The 17,917-nt window shown below is 36.6% G+C and overlaps 1 protein-coding gene and 3 long non-coding RNA genes across 4 annotated transcripts; 3 read left to right on the plus strand and 1 right to left on the minus strand.

The window, feature by feature from the left end:
* The first annotated feature begins 844 nt into the window (after nt 1-844).
* On the plus strand, nt 845-1,479 carry LOC133829170 (uncharacterized). The gene is made up of 3 exons (XR_009891594.1): nt 845-855; nt 1,236-1,281; nt 1,411-1,479. It is a non-coding gene; the product is annotated as an uncharacterized LOC133829170 (long non-coding RNA).
* A 613-nt stretch (nt 1,480-2,092) lies between these two features.
* Nucleotides 2,093-3,401, plus strand: LOC133829171 (uncharacterized). Its single transcript, XR_009891595.1, has 3 exons — nt 2,093-2,232; nt 2,720-2,818; nt 2,907-3,401. It is a non-coding gene; the product is annotated as an uncharacterized LOC133829171 (long non-coding RNA).
* Nucleotides 3,402-4,116: 715 nt separating this feature from the next.
* LOC133830809 (7-dehydrocholesterol reductase-like) lies at nt 4,117-7,389 on the plus strand. Its single transcript, XM_062260880.1, has 8 exons — nt 4,117-4,382; nt 4,869-4,995; nt 5,513-5,613; nt 6,112-6,237; nt 6,341-6,405; nt 6,686-6,767; nt 6,849-6,931; nt 7,265-7,389. Exons 1-8 carry the CDS (start codon nt 4,272-4,274, stop codon nt 7,329-7,331), a joined length of 762 nt encoding a protein of 253 aa, XP_062116864.1. The 5' UTR covers nt 4,117-4,271; the 3' UTR covers nt 7,332-7,389.
* A 9,295-nt stretch (nt 7,390-16,684) lies between these two features.
* Nucleotides 16,685-17,536, minus strand: LOC133829172 (uncharacterized). Its single transcript, XR_009891596.1, has 3 exons — nt 17,394-17,536; nt 16,984-17,048; nt 16,685-16,798 (listed from the first exon to the last, which is right to left on the minus strand). It is a non-coding gene; the product is annotated as an uncharacterized LOC133829172 (long non-coding RNA).
* Between the last annotated feature and the right edge of the window lie 381 nt (nt 17,537-17,917).

Below are 17,917 nucleotides of genomic sequence, written 5' to 3' on the forward strand. Positions count from 1 at the left end.
GCTTGGATTGTTGGGATTTTCCCCTACCTTTTGCATATTGATTTTTTGCTCAGTGCTTTTAAGTTTTGACGTTTTCTGTTTAGTTTTTTTAGTTTTGAAAATAATGGTGTTTATCACCAACCATCCCCCTCTCTCGCTGTTGTGTTAGTGGTTCTCATAGCAGTTGTAACGCCCTAGATAGTCAAGACATTTATACTTTGTAATTTAAATAGTGCTTGTAACGCTCTAGTTAGCCAAGACCGTAACACTGTGTACTTTAACTAGTGCTCACTACAACAATATTGAGTATATATTACATTAAAGAATAGCATATTTTTAAAAATGCTATTATTAATGGGGGATTAAAATTAACACGGAACTGATGAATATGGGGATTAAAATTTTTGGCGCCATATGACTAAAATCCCAGGCGGCAAAATGAATTTAGCCAAAATTCCCTTTCTCTCAGATTTTCTCAAGCCTTTCTCTCAGCCTCAATCTCTCACTCACGAAGTCTCTCCGCCCTCACCGAAGTCTCTCCGCCCTCACCGCCCTCAACTCATCTCTGCTTTCGCCCTCACGAAGTCTCTCCGCCCTCACCGAAGTCTCTCCGCCCTCACCGAAGTCTCTGCCTCACGAAGACAACTTTCCAGAGTCGCGTCTCTCTGCCTCTCCGTCTGGACAGTTGTTGTGTTCACCGATCGCCTCAGCGACGAGGAGTCTCTTTCACTCTCTTCCGATCGTGGCTGGTATTGCTCTGCTATTAGTCAATCGACGAGGATTTCTCCGACCTCGAACTTTTGCAGTTCTTTCGTATCCAAGGTCTCGACAAGTCCGGCAATCGGATTTTTCGCATCGTCGAAAAGTACTTTCCCGGTAAAATTCGAATCTCTCTACTCAAAGTTTTTTTTTTTTGGTTCGTAACTTGATTTTGATACGAGGGTTCTGTTTGTTTTATTGGTAGTGTTCTTTTTAAACCCTCTATTTAGTTAATATCGGTATTTTTGTTGATTTTGCTCGTATTGTTTTGAAATTGGAGGAAAATTTTGTAGCAGATATTTGATGTTAGTTCTCTTTCACATGCTAATTCCTAGTTTTGTATTTTGGTATGGCGTTAGTATTTGAATTTTGTAAAAAAATTGGATAAATTTTCTAGATTTAATGAAGTTTTGGGAAGAGAAAATTCAGCGCATGATTCTATCATAAATTTGTATACTTTCATAATAATAACCAGAAATTATTGATATCTTATTCAGAGCAATGTGAATGGTGGGGGATTTTACTTGAAGAAGTAATTTTGAGGTAAAAGTAGCTTTTTTCTCATTCTCTTTCCAAGATTTGTCAAAGATACAAAGCTTGTAGGGTTAAAGTGCTGCGCATTTTGAAAGTTTTCTATAAATGACTTGGACTTTACAAATGTTGCAATGGCAGGAATTTTTACTGTATGTATTCAGGAATCTTCACTTCAGATGAAGTTGTGGGAGCTGTTGGAGTTACTGCATTACCATTAGAGGATTTTGTATCAGAAAGGAGGAGGAAATTGGAGTACCTTGAGATGCAAGTAGAACTTATGAAGGTAATACTTGCTATTCTTCTGCACTATCTAATAAATTTTATGGGTTGTGAAAACAATGTGCTTCTCCTCCAAATGAGATAGTTTTGTGCACTGCTTTCTTCTTTCTTACATGTATCACAAAATAAATATGGAGTAATGATCAATCAGTTATGTCTGGCTGCCGCAGACTACAACTAAGTTTAGGTCTAAGCCAATGAAATCTGTAGCCCCTTGTATGTTTCTTTGTTTACTCGATTGATTCGACATTATTTAATGCAGGGGAAGAGAGAGAAGAAGAATAAGCAAGAATGAAGGAATCTAAGGGCAGTGAGGAGAATGTGGCATTGAGAGAAATGATTGTTCCAACCGCAAGAGAAGCACAAGAGCCAGCGAGAGCAAGAGCAGTTATGGGAACTAAGTCGTGCATTGGCTGTTTTGAGCTTCTGTATCTGTAAGAATTAGATACTTTAAGCTCCCTTGTTCATTCTTTTGGATAAATTTAGAAGTTGTATTTACTTTCAACTTGTTAAATGCAGTCAGTTAGTAGAGAAGATGTAGAGTTCCTTGGGCTTGTAAATAGGGAGCTGCATCGCTACAAGGAAATCATTGAAATGGAAACTTGTTATGTTCATTGTGAGGATAATGTCATCTTCAATTTTTTTGTGCATGACCAACTAGAGCAGAGATTAACATCCAAGGTATAAATGTTGTAATTCATATTAATTTACTTTTCTATGCAAGTATATTGACATATTAGGAATTCCTTAATTTATCATCATTAATTGGTTGAATGGATAGCCAAATAAGGATTGTCTACAAACATTTCCACTAGTAATTCTCTACTTTCACTTCTATAAATACTGTTGAAATGACAGTTCTCCCATTTTGGTGATTATCTAGAAATCTTTAAAATATCTCATACTCATACTGCCTCACACAATTAACCATGTATCAACTTTCTAATATTTAGTATTGTGATTTAGAATCTACTGGAGGACAAAGTGAACTTTATTTAATCAAATACATTTATCTTGTCTAGATTCTAGACCTATGAGATATGCATCTAGAGGCAAAGCAAACATTATTTCTTTTCTTTACCGTACTATTTCCTTATGTAACTATTATTTTTTTTGTTACTTCAATTCGTTTTTGACTTATAATCTTTTACTTTAAATTTTCAAACAGAGGCAACAATGAGTTGTTTCTAGTTCTATTGGTAGCAGAGAAATGTCTTAAAAAGTCAATCAGTCCAATGATCTACACTCATGGTTTCTAGTTTTTCAGGTATGCAAGTCAATTGTGAATCTGTTATTTGTTCATGCTTTCTTTTGCTTCTGTATGTCACCTTCTAACTGCAAAGGTTTTTCTACAGGCTGTGCTGATCCTCTTCCTCTGGGGTCTTTTCATGTGGCTGGGATGTTGGCATTGATTTGGGTGATTGGGCTTGCTTGGATCAGATCTTGGCTGCAAGAATTTTTATATAAGCTTCTTCTAGTCACGTTTAGCTTCTTGAAACTAGACCCCCTGGTGTTTTGAGTCCAAAAATAGTTCTTGTCTGCATCAATTCAGTCAAATGGAGATTAATCATGTGCTTGATTTATTAGCTTCTTTTGGTATTTAAGTTTCTCACCAACACACTAATGGCGTAATTCTACCAAACTTTGTTTGTTGTTTGATTATTAGAGACCTTGTATCATTTTAGTAATTGTTGACTCACAATTTAGCCTAATTACTCCTTTCTCTGTCTAAAAATTTTTGTTTTCTTTCATTGAGGCATTTTGTGGGATGTTGTTATCCAACAGGATGTTCTTGGGAACTCATCTAGATTTTTTGTAGCCATTGGGCAGTGAATATTCTGAATCTGAAATTTCTTTGTAGTGTTCCTCTTTTCAGAGCCTTTTGGCAGTTTATTTTGCTATTTTGGGTGTTGCTGAGAAAGAAATGTTTTAGCTAGCTGGCATACTTCTTCTAGCTTAACTAGATACTTGTTTTCTTGAAATTTTAATTAAAATTTTAAATTCTCTTGTGGTATCATTGTAATATACTTTATACAAAACAACTCTATTTACCCCTTGGCATTGTGATGCTTTAGAGATTGTTGTCAAGTTTTGTTTATGCTGAGTTAGATAAGTACCTATCTAATGGCTTGTTTCTGTTGTTAGCCTGCGACAGCTTTCAAGGGTGCTTATGAAAGTTTTGGTCTGGATGCATCTGGTGGAAAATCCGTTCATTTTCAGAAGATTTGGCACCTTATTCAGGTATAGCAGTTGTGTAGGTGCTTAGATGATATCTGATTGCGTGCTCTGCCCCCTGAGGGTCTGGTACAATTTTGTTTTGTGATTTTCTTCGTAGGGGAAGTTATCTTTTTTTCTTTCTTCCCACTATTCTATAGGCATTAACTGGCGAAGACTCGTCTGTTCCAAAAAGCGTGTCAAAAAAGAAATGTTATCTAGTTTTTTAATTTAAATAATCATAATAATAAAATTAGCACAAGTCTTGGCACCACTTGTCAACTGACAAAAGGACTTTGAGTGGATTTTTGGTGGTGGTGGTTGTTACTTGTTTCTGTTAGTTTTTTGTTGTTGTCATTTTTACTATTTCAATTTTGCTAGAGAGTATGTGCTTTGTAGCAGCTTAAACTCTGCTGGGTTACTAAGTGTATGCGGTCATTATTGAAATTTTCCCAAACCATAACTTTTGAATATCCTTTCGAATTTCGATTGTCTTTTTGCAGGGTATGGAACTCTATCCTCGCATTGGTAAAAACTTCGACATTAAAGTTTTTACAAATTGCAGATTTGGAATGATGTCTTGGGCAGTTCTAGCTGTAACCTATTGCATAAAGCAGGTAGCGTCTATGGGATAGTTGTGAATTATGCCTAATTATGTCAGTAATTCAGCATCACTTTGTTTATGTCCATGGTGTTGCTTGATGTGCCAGTTGCAATATGAATTGCATTTTAGGTTTGAAACTTGGCTCGCTTACAATTTGAAATATGTGGCAGCAGTGTAGCCATTTGATTGTGTGAACTTAGACTGTTAAAATTTTATTAACGAATCTGAGTTGCTTTGCCACAAAATCTCTACAATCCATTTCCAGCGGCCAATCATTTTCCCTCTTGTTCAAGGATTGTTTCTCTGTATAATTCATTTGAACAAAAAGAACACTTAATCTTACTTTACTGTGTGCCCGTGCAGCTGGCCTGGTGGTTATTTCTTACCTCTAAATCAGACCCGACCTTCCTGTTTTACACTTCTACAACAGATTGCTTTGTGGACACACTCTTTAGCTCTTTTGCTAGTATTTAACGTCTATCTTTTTTCTTTTTACCAGTATGAAGTGAACGGCAAAGTGGATGATTCAATGCTTGTTAATACCATATTGATGCTGGTGTATGTTACTAAGTTTTTTTGGTGGGAAGCTGGATACTGGAGCACAATGGATATTGCACATGATCGAGGTTCTACATCCTTTTATTTTAACTTTCCATCCTTGTTATCCATTATTTTATTAAACATCATTTTGGCAATAATCTTCTGGATGGTTTGATATTTTGGAACATGTACAAATTTAGATGTCTTATTATTTTTTTGAATGCATACTAAGCATAACTTATATTTATGAATTAAGTGAGATAGAAATAAGATAACTCGTCTTCTATGAAGTCATCATCATTAAAGTCTCTTACTTTCGTTACCATTCGAAGATTATAGTTACTTCCCCTTTAACCTTTTCCATCTATTGCTGTATTTGATCCCAATTACTTGGATTGGCTACCATGACGTTGCAAATTCTTGGCCTTAATTTTAGCAGATAAATTGTTTCTACTACCTAATTTTTCACTGTGATTAGAAGAGACCAAATAATTATTAAACAAATGTTCTTGTAGTGCTGAATTTATCTATTGCTTCTTTCCCGTTCTTTTGGTTTGTTCATACTTTCTCTCATTTGGATCATTGTACCTATCATTTTGACAGCTGGTTTTTATATTTGCTGGGGATGCCTTGTATGGGTGCCTTCTATATATACTTCTCCTGGCATGTACCTGGTCAATCATCCTGTACACCTTGGAACTCAGGTATAAAGTTTTCTATTCTAAGTTTATTTGGTCAATAAAATGTAATATTACTGCTTTCGTTCAGGAACAGTTCCAAAATGTTTTTCAACCTTTTCAAAATGTGAACACTTTTCTGCATTACTAAAGAGTAGGAAACTATAGCAATGGCTATGTAGATACCTTGGTGGGATTCAAACTTTAGACCTTATGGAAGCAAACCACATGTCTTCCCATTTGAGCTAACTCCCCTTGGTATACACCAGTAATATTATTATTAGCTTGTAAAAGCTGTATATTGGCAATTTGATTCTAGATTTGAGTTAGAAGCTGCAAATCTATTCTACCAGCCAAATGCAAAAGTTGAATGCTTGTAACTTTGTTTGTAAGCTGCCAAGCCCATGAGATGAGCGTAGACTTGATTTTTTTTGCAACCAACCATACTTTCTTTTCTGTCCTATTTCCCCATTGTCCCTGTTAAATTAATTCTTAATTTTAGTTGTCTACTTTGCTTTGTCACAGTTGGCACTCTACATCCTAGTAGCAGGCATTCTTTGCATATACATCAACTACGACTGTGATAGGCAAAGGCAAGAGTTTCACAGAACAAATGGCAAAGCTTTGGTTTGGGGTAAAGCTCCATCAAAGGTATATGGTTCTCTGAAACTCGTTATTTGGTTCTCATTATACATACAATTTTCTGTATATCTGCTGCTAAATCCTGCATAATTCTTCCCTTTCTGTTTCACAGATAACTGCCACTTACACTACCACAACTGGGGAAACAAAAAGCAGCATTCTTTTAACTTCGGGATGGTACGTTTTCAGGCTCTGCCATGTAAATATGAACTAACTGGATTTTTTTTTCTTCTTGGTTATGAATGCGGGGGGTGAGCATGCTGTTGTTGGCCTACTTGCTCCAACAGGATGTTGGAAACCTTGAAATGGGTACACTATGTATATAAAATGAGCATTCTAACCATGTGGATGGTTTGGTTTTCTGATAGAGGGTGCTTTCTTCTTCTATTTCTATGAGCCATTGTCCTAATTTGTCAAATGCTAAAATTCTAAAAACAAAGTTCTCTGGTTCACGCAGGTGGGGATTAGCTCGACATTTCCACTATGTCCCAGAAATATTAGCTGCATTTTTCTGGACTGTTCCAGCTCTTTTTAACCACGTAAGTAATTTTCCTTCTGGGGTTTAGATTTGTTTATGTTGTTAGAAGTTGTGTTTGAATTGAATCACTTTTGTCCTGCAGGCTTTACCCTACTTTTATGTGGTGTTTCTTACAATCCTTCTCCTCGACCGGGTGAAAAGGGATGATGATCGGTGCCGATCCAAGTAAGCAAACACAATCTCATCATTTGTTTATGAAAAATTATATGTCCCTTAAAAATTGCAAAGGTAAACCTTCCAAATTTAGTTTTTCAAATAGATCCCGAAGTTGAGGTAATTCATTAGTTAAAACTTACCTTACGAGTGCTACTAGTTTATTTGCTTGTATGGGAGAGACAAACTCTGATCATGTTAGTGGTTTCTGGTCCAACAGGTGTAGACAATTTACAAACCGATGCCAGTGTAGAGAAAAATAAATAAGTAGACGAAATGAATAATGGTTTGCGCGTTTTCATACAGATAAAGGCATAAAATCTTGACATGTGATTGTTATTGTAGGTATGGAAAATACTGGAAATCGTACTGCGAGAAGGTTCGGTACAGGGTTATCCCCGGAATTTACTGAGAAAATGTTGCACAAGTGTTTGTTCTATGTTGAGAATGGCATGTATATTCAGAATTTCCAAATTAAATGATGGCAGGCTGGTATCATGTTGTTATTGTTGTTTTTGTAATGGTCAACTTTATGGATGTTGTATTTCTCTCATCTTCAATGACCAAAAACTTTTCTTGTTTAGGAAAATTACTATAAAGTTTTGTTTCTATTTTTCATTTTTGAAGTAAAAATTGTTCAAAATTATAAAACTTTATTATGTTATGCTTTCAAACTTAAGTTAGAACTAAGATCTCATGAAGTAGACACATTTATGGTTTGAGTTAGTTATTGTTTAATGTAATACTCATGGTTTATCAATCTATTGAGAATTACATTTTATGATTAATTTTGAATTTTTTTATCAAAATACAATAATGAAAATCTTTTAATTAAAAAAAACCATATAAGTATACTTATCAAAATAAAATTTAAAATTTTATTACTATATGTTATGATTTAAAAGCATATTATAAGCGTAAAAAATCGTTATGGTTTATATAATATAACAAACTAAAAATGTTATCAAAATAATCAAATGTAACAGTTGAAAAGTGTTATGAAAAAAATACAAGATTAAACTTCAAATTTATAATAAAAAACTCTATCTAAATGTTATTATTTGAATATTATAGCACCTAAAAATGTGTTATTGAATAGTTTAAGATAACACCGAACATAACATTCAAAAAATGTTATAGAAAAGACTGGACTTTTAATAACATGGGCTACGTTAGCATTTTCAGAAGTGCTATCAATAGTCCCAGATAGCACTTTTTAAGTGTTATGAATACTGTTTTTTCTTGTAGTGGCTTAACTCGCTAAACAAGTCATTAGGTCATAAACGTGCATCTAAGTGTTATTAATGGGCCAGGGGGAAAATCTCGGTCAAAAGGAATATATATATATATATTTTACTAAAAACATTATACTGTACATGGGATCCCATAAAAGTGTTTACAAAGTTATTTACAATCCAAAATGGTCGTTACAGTTCAAAAGTTACAATCCGCCGACCTAAGCGGCAAAATAGGGTTAAAACCTAGTTTACCTAAGAAACACCTTGGTCGTGGTGGTCAAGCGGCCACATATGTACACATCGCCACCTAAGCTCTCCACTCAAGGCTGGGTGATCTTTTCTTTATTTTTACCTGCACAACATAGCACCCATGAGCCAAGGCTCAGCAAGAAAACTTATTATTGCATGTATTCATTATAAATAAATGATCATGTAATCATTTTGGGGCTTCAGCTCTAATCAGATGATGACTAGTAAGTCAATCATGGGGTCCTGTGCCCTGATTTCATTTTGGGGCCTTGCGCTCTGAATAGATGACTTATGAGTCTCTCTTGGGGTCCTGCACCCTGATTAGATGACTAATAAGTCTCTCTGGGGTTCTGCACCCTAAATAGATTACTAATAAGTCTCTCCGGGGTCCTGTACCCTAAGCCATTTGACTATCAAGTCACCTGAACCTTTTTGGTCCTGTCTCTAAGTAACTAGTCATAGACTAGTCAAGCGCTTAATTTTCTTCGACCAATAGGTCGGTCAAGCATTTAATCTTCATTTTGATTAGATATAATCATTTCGGCTTGTGGTCAGAACGCTAATGTCGTTCTTGACTCATAAGTTAATGGTATACGACCAACACTCAGTACTATTGCCGATCATTACTGATAAGTCAGAACTTCCTGAATATCACTGAACACCATTATCGTTTCTGACTAATAAGTCAGTGCCATTCACAAGTAAGAAATCCTGCCAAGCATTCACAATGCAACCAATGTCCATATAACATGTGTAACGACCCAAAATTACTAATAAGGCTTAAGGGACTTGATTAGTGTGCCGGGATGGCATAATTGGAAGTTATGTGAACTAATGGAGTGTGTTATGCATGATTATGTGAAATGCATGTTTATGAGTATTGGATAGGCATGCTGGCCCTGCTTGGTTGTAAGGGCATAAATGTGATTTTGTGATAAACTGTTAAGACCACATTATTATGTGGATATATGTATTTGTAGCTTCCGGCACGAGGCGATCCTAGGGAGAAAGTAGCGGGAAAGTCACAATAGGACCCGATGCTTGACTTGGGGCAAGTCAAGGGGTATTTTGGGTATTAGATGATTATTTGGGCTATCGGGATATGGAAATAAATAATTGGAGATATATCTCAGGTTAGGAAGCCTAGGCGGGAATATTGGGGAAAATTTTACCATTTTACCCTCGGGGACGTTTTCGGTACCCCAAGCCTCGTGATAGACTTAAGTAACTAAGGTTAGACTAAGAAAAAAAAAAAAGAAAACAGTAGAAACTCAAGGAACCAGACTCTTCTCTCCCTCTCTCCTTTTCTCTCAAGAAACTCAGTGAAACCAAAGGATTTGTGGCTGGGAATTAGAGTTTGAGCTGAGCAATTGGAGGTTTAATTCAGTGGAAGCTAGGGGAAACAAGCTAGGAACAAAGGTAAGAATTGAATCATACTCTTGGTCATTAGAATTCTGTGTTTTGGCTGGGTTTTAAGGGTGTTTATGGTTTTGATATTTAAGGACTGAATTGAAGCTAGGAACTTGGGAGTTAGCCCAGAAATAGCTTGGAGAATTTGTTCAGCAGTGAAGGTAAGTTCAAAATTAAGATTTAATATTTGAATTTTGGTGTTTTGTGGCTGGTTTGAGTGTTCTTGAGTGTGTGGGTTCAAAAGATTTAACTGTTGTTTTGATGGGTTTCTAGACTAGATTTCTGCTGGGTTTTGCAGCTGGAAGCATGTTAGAGAGTTGTGATAGTTGAGTTATGTTACTGGTATGGTGTAGGGTGGATTTGGGTGAGGTTTGAATATTAAAAATGGTGGTTTTTCTGGGTTCGCAGGGCTGGGCCACGGCTCTGTTCTAGAGCGTTGCGGCCCTTCGGAGCAAGGAAGAGCCAGGAGGGCTATGAGATGAGGGAGCGCCGCGGCGCCACAGGGGCAGGGCCGTGGCGCGTGTCTATGGTCAGAGAGGCCTAGCCTCTGGTTTAGGGGGCGGGTCGCGGCGCAGGTCTCAGGGGTTGCGACCCTTAAGGGCATTTGTGGCCATTTGGAGTTTTTAAGCGTGGCAACCTAACCTTTGGTGCTCGTGATCGATCCCACTACCGTGTTTGGTGGAATTCGATGTCCCGAAGGCTAGAATTCTATTCGTAATCCCTTATGCAATTATTGATTGAATCCTTTATCATGGTTGTGACTAGGTATACGCTTGGGCTCGGGGTAGGATCGTGCCGGGGGTCGTCTCTCCAAATTAAAGCACATGGATTTAAAGGTAAGAAAACTGCACCCGGTTGTGGAATTTATATTAGGACTAAGGGTTCTCTATTTTGGATGCTCTTTAAAGAGGATGGTATCATGCCATGTGAATTGTAAATGGATGGTATCACGCCATGAAAATAGTAAACGTGCGGCCTAATAGCGCCGGTGTTTACACATGCGCACAGGGCGCAGCTCTGCCACTGGTAGCCGAAGACAGCCTATTATCCACTGAGCTCGATTTAAGCAGGCTGGAGTCTGTGCGTTAAACAGAGGGTGCGACCTAAGTTGTCGGCCCTATGCTTATGTTTTTGACTGAAATATGAATGTATTATGCTGAATGGCTATAAGGAGCATGAGAACTGATAGGGCCTGGCCCTTGACTATTGTGTGATGAGATTGAGGCGTGTTGATTAGCATGGCCATTGCATGTGAATGAATATTCAGATAATGGTTTGCTTACTGGTTGTATGTAGTTAATTGTCTGAATTGAACATATCTGTTATACCTGTTTATTTGTATGTAGGAAGCATGGTAAAGTGTGAATGTACTTGGTAGCAATAAAAGTTGGTAGTTAAATGTATAGCAATACGAATCTGTGTTTAACGTGTTTGATGTACGCATGAATATTGTGGTTATATGGACCTGGTTGTGGTTGGTTCAGAGTGTGAACCTTAGGGCTGAGGAGTTTAGTCAATAGTGGTAGATGGAATTCAAATTGTTTGCGCCAGAATGGGTAAGTGGGCATTGCATTGTGTTACAAAGGGGGGGTTGCAGATGATAGTCGGGGTTGGAAACCTCTATCTGCCCCTGAAAGTTGCAGCAGATGTTTGTTAGTATGTGAGTAAGCTGTGGGGGCCCTATAGTAGAGACTAGATGGGTGAATGGCAGACTCTTCAGGGAAAGAACTACTTTGCATAGTTTGACAAAAGGATTACCAGAGTTGGTTTAATATAAGGATACAGGCAGATAAAGAGTATTAAATGGAAGGCCAAAAAGGGTGTTGACCTCTGGTTTGAGGGGGAAAATTCAGATTTGTTTAAGAATTGGTTACTGGATAGGCAAAGCTTCCTTGGGGTATATGAAGACGAGAGGTCATAAATAAGGAGTGCACTAAGCACTGGTGGCAGAAGGATGCCAGGAAATGGTATTTGGACCGAGATATTGGCCTAATGGGTTGGAAAGAACTCAGATGGCGATTTGATATAAAAAAAGGTTATAAAGGTATAATCTGAGCTACGAAGACTAATAGGCCCATAAGCTTGATTTGGAATGATAAGGTAACGGAGGTGTATATCAATGAGTTTTGTGAGTTGGGTAACTCATTTTGGAAGGTTGATATGGGTGGAGGTCGTTGGAAATGACGGCTCGGTTAAGAGTCAAACTCTGGTATGGGTCAGAGTATCAGGGTTGCTCCAATGTATGAGATCTTCGTCTGTGTTTAGGCGGCGATGAGGGCCATGATAGTTGTGATTTGGGGAAAAGAGGTTAGAGCGTGAATGTCGTAGGGCAAGAAATGCAAAAGGCAATACACCCATTGATGGAATTCAGTAAGGATCAACTTTCGGCAACCGAGGTAGAAGAACCCCGGGTAGTGCTACGACACTTAATTTTGATAGGAAGGGAAATTGATTGTAAAGATAGTCGTAAGGGTGGTGACAGGAATCAGTGGGGTTGTTTGATGTACACCTGAGGCAGAGGACGTCACCTGGAGAGATATCAGGTGAGGGCATGATTTCGAAATGAATGAATTGATATGTCGGGATGGATTTTCCATGGTTAGGGAAAATAGAAGATTAGGATGTTTTGCTATAGAAGAAGTCCAAGACTAGTTCCTCGAAGATGATCAGTTGATGGAATAGTTTATGTATTTGGTTATATAGCGAGCTAGGGGAGTTCGATGTTGAGAATGTGCCTCAGGGGTACTGTGCGGGCTGAAGGTATTGGTGTTTGTTGAGAAGGAATTAGACACTTCCAGAAGAGAAATTTGGATACAAGTAATCGAGAGGTTCGTGGTGAGAGCAATATAGTTTGTCATATGGACGCCTCGATGAGTTAGAATGAGAATTAATTCGTGAAGAGACAACCATGGATTGTAGGGGATATCAGTTGGAGTATTTCAATTGGACGAAATGGGAACTAAGATGATCAATAGGAAATTCAGATGGGTATACAAGGAAAGATTGGGTGTGCTTCAAGGTTGGACTACAGGTAGGTTTGATATCAGGAACAATGTGGCAGACGGTACTGGTTGATAGAAAGAATTAATAAAGCAGTTGAAGAAATCTAGTCTTGGATTAGACAGAGCATCATATTGTGGGAATTGTCGGTATCGTCTGTTAAGGATGAAGAGTTTTACATACTCGGTTATTAAACAGGACAATGTTTCCGGGAATTGATCTACGATCTGGTTATTACTAGCTGGGGATCAAGGAAAGAGACATTTAAGGAATTACTACTTGTACCGAGTAGAGTGTGAGGAATTGGTAGCAAAGGTTCTTAACTGGTTCAAGCTTCAGCCACACAGGTAAGTTCTTCAAGCAGGAAATATAAGAGTGGTATGGACAAGTCTCCTTCAGGTTTACGGGCGGTATGCCAGATTACTCTCCAGTCAAAGTGAGAAGTGAGCTACTATTACGCTAAAGATGTTAGTACTAAGGAAGCAAGGTCACAGGTAAGGCTCTATGAAGTGTCAGTTTGGTCTCGCTAGGGGTATTCAGAATACTGCTACAGGAAGAAGAGGGGTCGGGTATGAAGAGATTTGGTTTGAAGTCACAAAGAAACTACCGAAGAACGTCTGAAGGATAGGAAGCACAACAAGATTGGTAAGCGCGTCATCTACCACATAAGTAACTTTGCAGGCAGCTACACCAGAAATTAGAGGAATAATGTAACTTGAAGATTAGACCGAATGGATAGTGTCGGATCGAAAATTCGGAAGACAGGGTAGGAATCGATTAGCACTTGGTGATGCAGAAGTATGCGTATTATGGTTGAGTATAGAGGAATATCATAAAGGACCTAACTTAAGATAAGGACATGATACTGTGAGGATGCATCATAGGATGGGCATGCCCAAACTAAAGCTGATGTGAGGATGGATCACGTCTCATTGTAGGTAATATGGAAACATGGTCGATATACCGGAAGTGGTAGGTAGGCAGGGTATGTATAGAGTAAGACAAGGAGCGTTTGGTCATTTGTAAGAAATATAACGTTGAGACCAAGATTTAGTGAAATATAATGGATAGATGGTTGTTGCTGGAAATCCTCAACTGTGCGAGGGAAAGATTTGATTGTAGGAGGATCTTTTATTTGGGAAAAAAGTGTGTCTCAGCTACAAAGAACGTCATGGGTTATAATAGACTTGAGAGGGTAATGATTGAGATTGGTATAGCCTTAGTGTGTGGTAATGAGCAGGTATGTGTTCCTTTGGACCACTACAAGAAAAAACAGTATTCATAACACTTAAAAACTGCTAACCGGGACTATTGATAGCACTTCTGAAAATGCTAACATAGCCCCTGTTATTAAAAGTCCAGTCTTTTCTATAACAGTTTTTGAATGTTATGTTCGGTGTTATCTTAAACTATTCAATAACACATTTTTAGGTGCTATAATATTGAAATAATAACATTTAGATAGAGTTTTTGGTTATAAATTTGAAGTTTAATCTTGTACTTTTTTCATAACACTTTTCAACTGTTACATTTGATTATTTTGATAGCATTTTTAGTTTGTTATATTATATAAACCGTAATGATTTTTTACGCTTATAATATGTTTCTAAATCATAACATATTAAGGTTTTTTATTGTGATAATGGTACTTATAAGTTTTTTTTTAATTAAAAGATTTTCATTATTGTATTTTGATAAAAAAAAAATCAAAATTAATCATAAAATATAATTCTCAATAGATTGATAAACCATAAGTATTACATTAAACAATAACTAATTCAAACTCTGAATGTGTCTATTTCATGAGATCTTAGTTCTAACTTAAGTTTGAAAGCATAACATAATAAAGTTTTATAATCTTGAACATTTTTTACTTCAAAAATGAAAAACAAAAAATTACAAGATACACAAAAGTAAACCATGCATGAAACTTGCTCCATCCTTCAATTCATCATCCTTTGTGCACTTGTCTTTGTTGTGAGTCCATTTGTTGTGCACTTGTCATATACCTGTTTCCCTTTCTTCCACAGGTCCATGTGTAATCCTCTTTGCAATAAAGCCAGTTGTAGTCCACAAAAGGCCTATTGCTGTCAAGCTTATGTTAAGCTTCGTCTTTAGAGCACTGTAAGCTCCAGTCACATCTACACACCTGTAATATTCGAGTGTAATAATGGAATCACACCAGCAATTACTTAAAGTGGTAATTCTAGGGCTTTTATAAAAAAAAAACAGAACCAAATTGCCTTGTATTAATTAAAAATGCATGAAAGTTGTAATTCTAGGTTTCTATGTTGGAAGTAATGAAATTATAAGATTTTATCAGTCAATCCAAGTATAGGTGTCAGTGTGTGCCTATGCATGTGTGTAATCGGTCACTTGATATATTATGTCACTGCACAATATAGTATCTGATAAAACTGGAAGATTAGAACTTATTAAAGTGGCAGCTATAGTCATCCATGTTGCATTAATGAAATTATTAGCTCTTATTAAATATATCTGTATTATACTTTCAAAAGCATCAATCAAGAAATCAAAGAATATGTACTATTATCTGATAGAAGTGTCAAACGTAAGCATGAAAAATCATAGACAACCTATGACTTCAATACAGTAATGTGTATAAAAAGGAAGAATGAAAAGGCTAATAAAAGCAGACATTACATTCTATGATACCCCTTTGGGTTTGGTTGACAAGTCCTGGAAGTGATCTGAACCTAAAACAACACATATGGATTGATCTAATGCATCTAGTGCCATCTAACACTTTCTTAAAGATCATAAATTTTCACCTAAAATATTATAGATATATATAAAAACATATATCCTACTAAACAAACAGTAAGTTACATGATTTACCTGAGAATTTAAAGAGGAAAGAATACTGAAGTCGCTGTACTGGCCAGACGATTCCCTCAATAACTTTTTCACACCAGTAGAAACCTCGTGTCAAGATAAACTAAAGCTTAATATACTTAAACAATTAAACTCTATAAGAATGCTGCAAGAAAATCCCAAACAAAAATACTAGTTTCTAGTTACCAAATAGAGATTAACAATTTTCAAATAAATATGAATTACAATATAGAGAGCAAACCTTATTTACATTCAATCCTAATGCCTTGTTTCCTTCATCCAAGTCTTCCAACTTTTTTAATCTTTCACGCTCCAACTTTAGTGCAGCTTCTGCAGCTTTAATAATGTCACCTACCACCAATAGCCCCTTTCACGCATCAGATAACAGAAAAATTCTTAAAAGAGTACAGAGAACATGAATAAACTGAAAAAAAAACAGAGGGGAATATAGTGGAGTGTCAAAAATGAACTATTGCCAAAACCTAGCTGATCTTTGTGAAAACTAGGGCTAAACTAGATTTTTAGATAAAAGGGCAAATGATTATATTTATAGATCAGTACAAGGTTGCTATATTTGCCTGGTAGCCAATTTACCTGCTGATGCTGAATTTATTGGTTTTTCAAATTCAGATTCCTTGGTTTTGGCTTTAGTTTGCAATCCTAAAGCTTCCTTCTGAACAGCAGCCTGGCTTGACGCTTCATTGGCCTCCCTTTCAGCAGCCTCTTTTGCTTCTCTTCTCTGAGTCTCCATTGCAGCCCTATTTTCTTCTTCAGCTCTGAGTTTTGCCTTCATCAGAAAATACTTTTATTACTAACAACAGCATAAAACCAAGATAATATACCAAAGCGCATTAAGATTATATCATAAGAATATGTGAGAATAATAGAGGACTGTGACAACCATCTTTAGACATCTACCAAAAGAAATGAATAATCTGGGCAAAGTCAACAAACCTCAGCTTCTGCTTTGGCTTTTTCTTGGCAGAGTTTTTCTTCCAACAGAGCTTTCTCTTTTCTTTTGGCCCCTTCATAAGCCGCATCACTTCTTATTTTCCTTTCTTCTATCTGGGACCTGATTTCATGGTCCCTTTGGATAGCAGTCAAGTGATTATCAAGTGCTTCGACACTACAGATGCTGACCCAATAATTAGAAAACAGAAAGTCCAAATCTGACTTATACAATAAAAAAGAAGAAGGAGATGAGAAATCATTAAAATTCCAGGGAAAAAAAATATCAAAAGCATGAGCACTTCAATGAGGGGAGGCAAAAAACACAATACAACATTATTAACAAAGGAATTGTAGTCTTACATTTTTCTTCCATCAAGTATGGCTGAATTTCAAGTGCCGACTCATTCTCAGAGTCGTCATCATCACTAAGAGATAAATCAAGAAAATACAAAGTATTAATAGAAACTAGCGAGATCTCTAACAATCAATGCGATATCACATACCATAGAAATATCATAGAAGTCTGTCATGAATACACAATAGCTGAATAAAGCTTTTGATGACAGAATAGGGATGCAAAACTTGAATTGATAAATGGAATATAAGTAAAGGAAAACAATCAAGGCCAGTTAAATGCATACCTAACAACCATACACTTCACACTAGTTAAAACAGAACATTTCACAAATGACAAATATGGAATAGAATATAGAAATAAGTTGAGACAACTGCAGTTATATAAATATATAGAGAGAGAGAGAGAAAGAGACCTTTTCTGAACTATGAGGCCTTGAAAGTGAGTATCAAAATCTGAAATTCCAGAGCTTAACTGGTCAGAATCCAGAGCTCCTCAAATTGTTTGACGATCTCTGGATGGTCAAACTCTGCTCCAAGTACTGCCAATGGAACCTTAACCTCTGAAAGTATTTGAATCATGGATTAATATTTTTGAGTTGAGAAAGAATGAGTCAAGTTTAACATAAAATGCAAAAATTGGAGTTTTGGTGATGTGAAATACACAAGAGTTTGAACTAAAAGTTATCTTATAATTTGTAGTTGTTTCAAAGTATCATATCACTATGTAGTACCTTTGATGTTATCCACAGTGACGTAAGATTGATGTAAGAGGGCAGCAGCCTTAATAGAGTTGCACTTCGCGAGTTGAATTGCAGCCTTGGCTGAGAACCGAACAAATCTTGATCAGCTTAGCGTAAGTAACAACTAGATATATGGTTTGAAGACCAGTGAAAAATCAGTCTTTACAACACAAAAGCTACAAAAATTCAAGATCAGA

Source organism: Humulus lupulus, chromosome 4 (genome assembly GCF_963169125.1).
Source record: "Humulus lupulus chromosome 4, drHumLupu1.1, whole genome shotgun sequence".
NCBI classification, from domain to species: domain Eukaryota; kingdom Viridiplantae; phylum Streptophyta; class Magnoliopsida; order Rosales; family Cannabaceae; genus Humulus; species Humulus lupulus.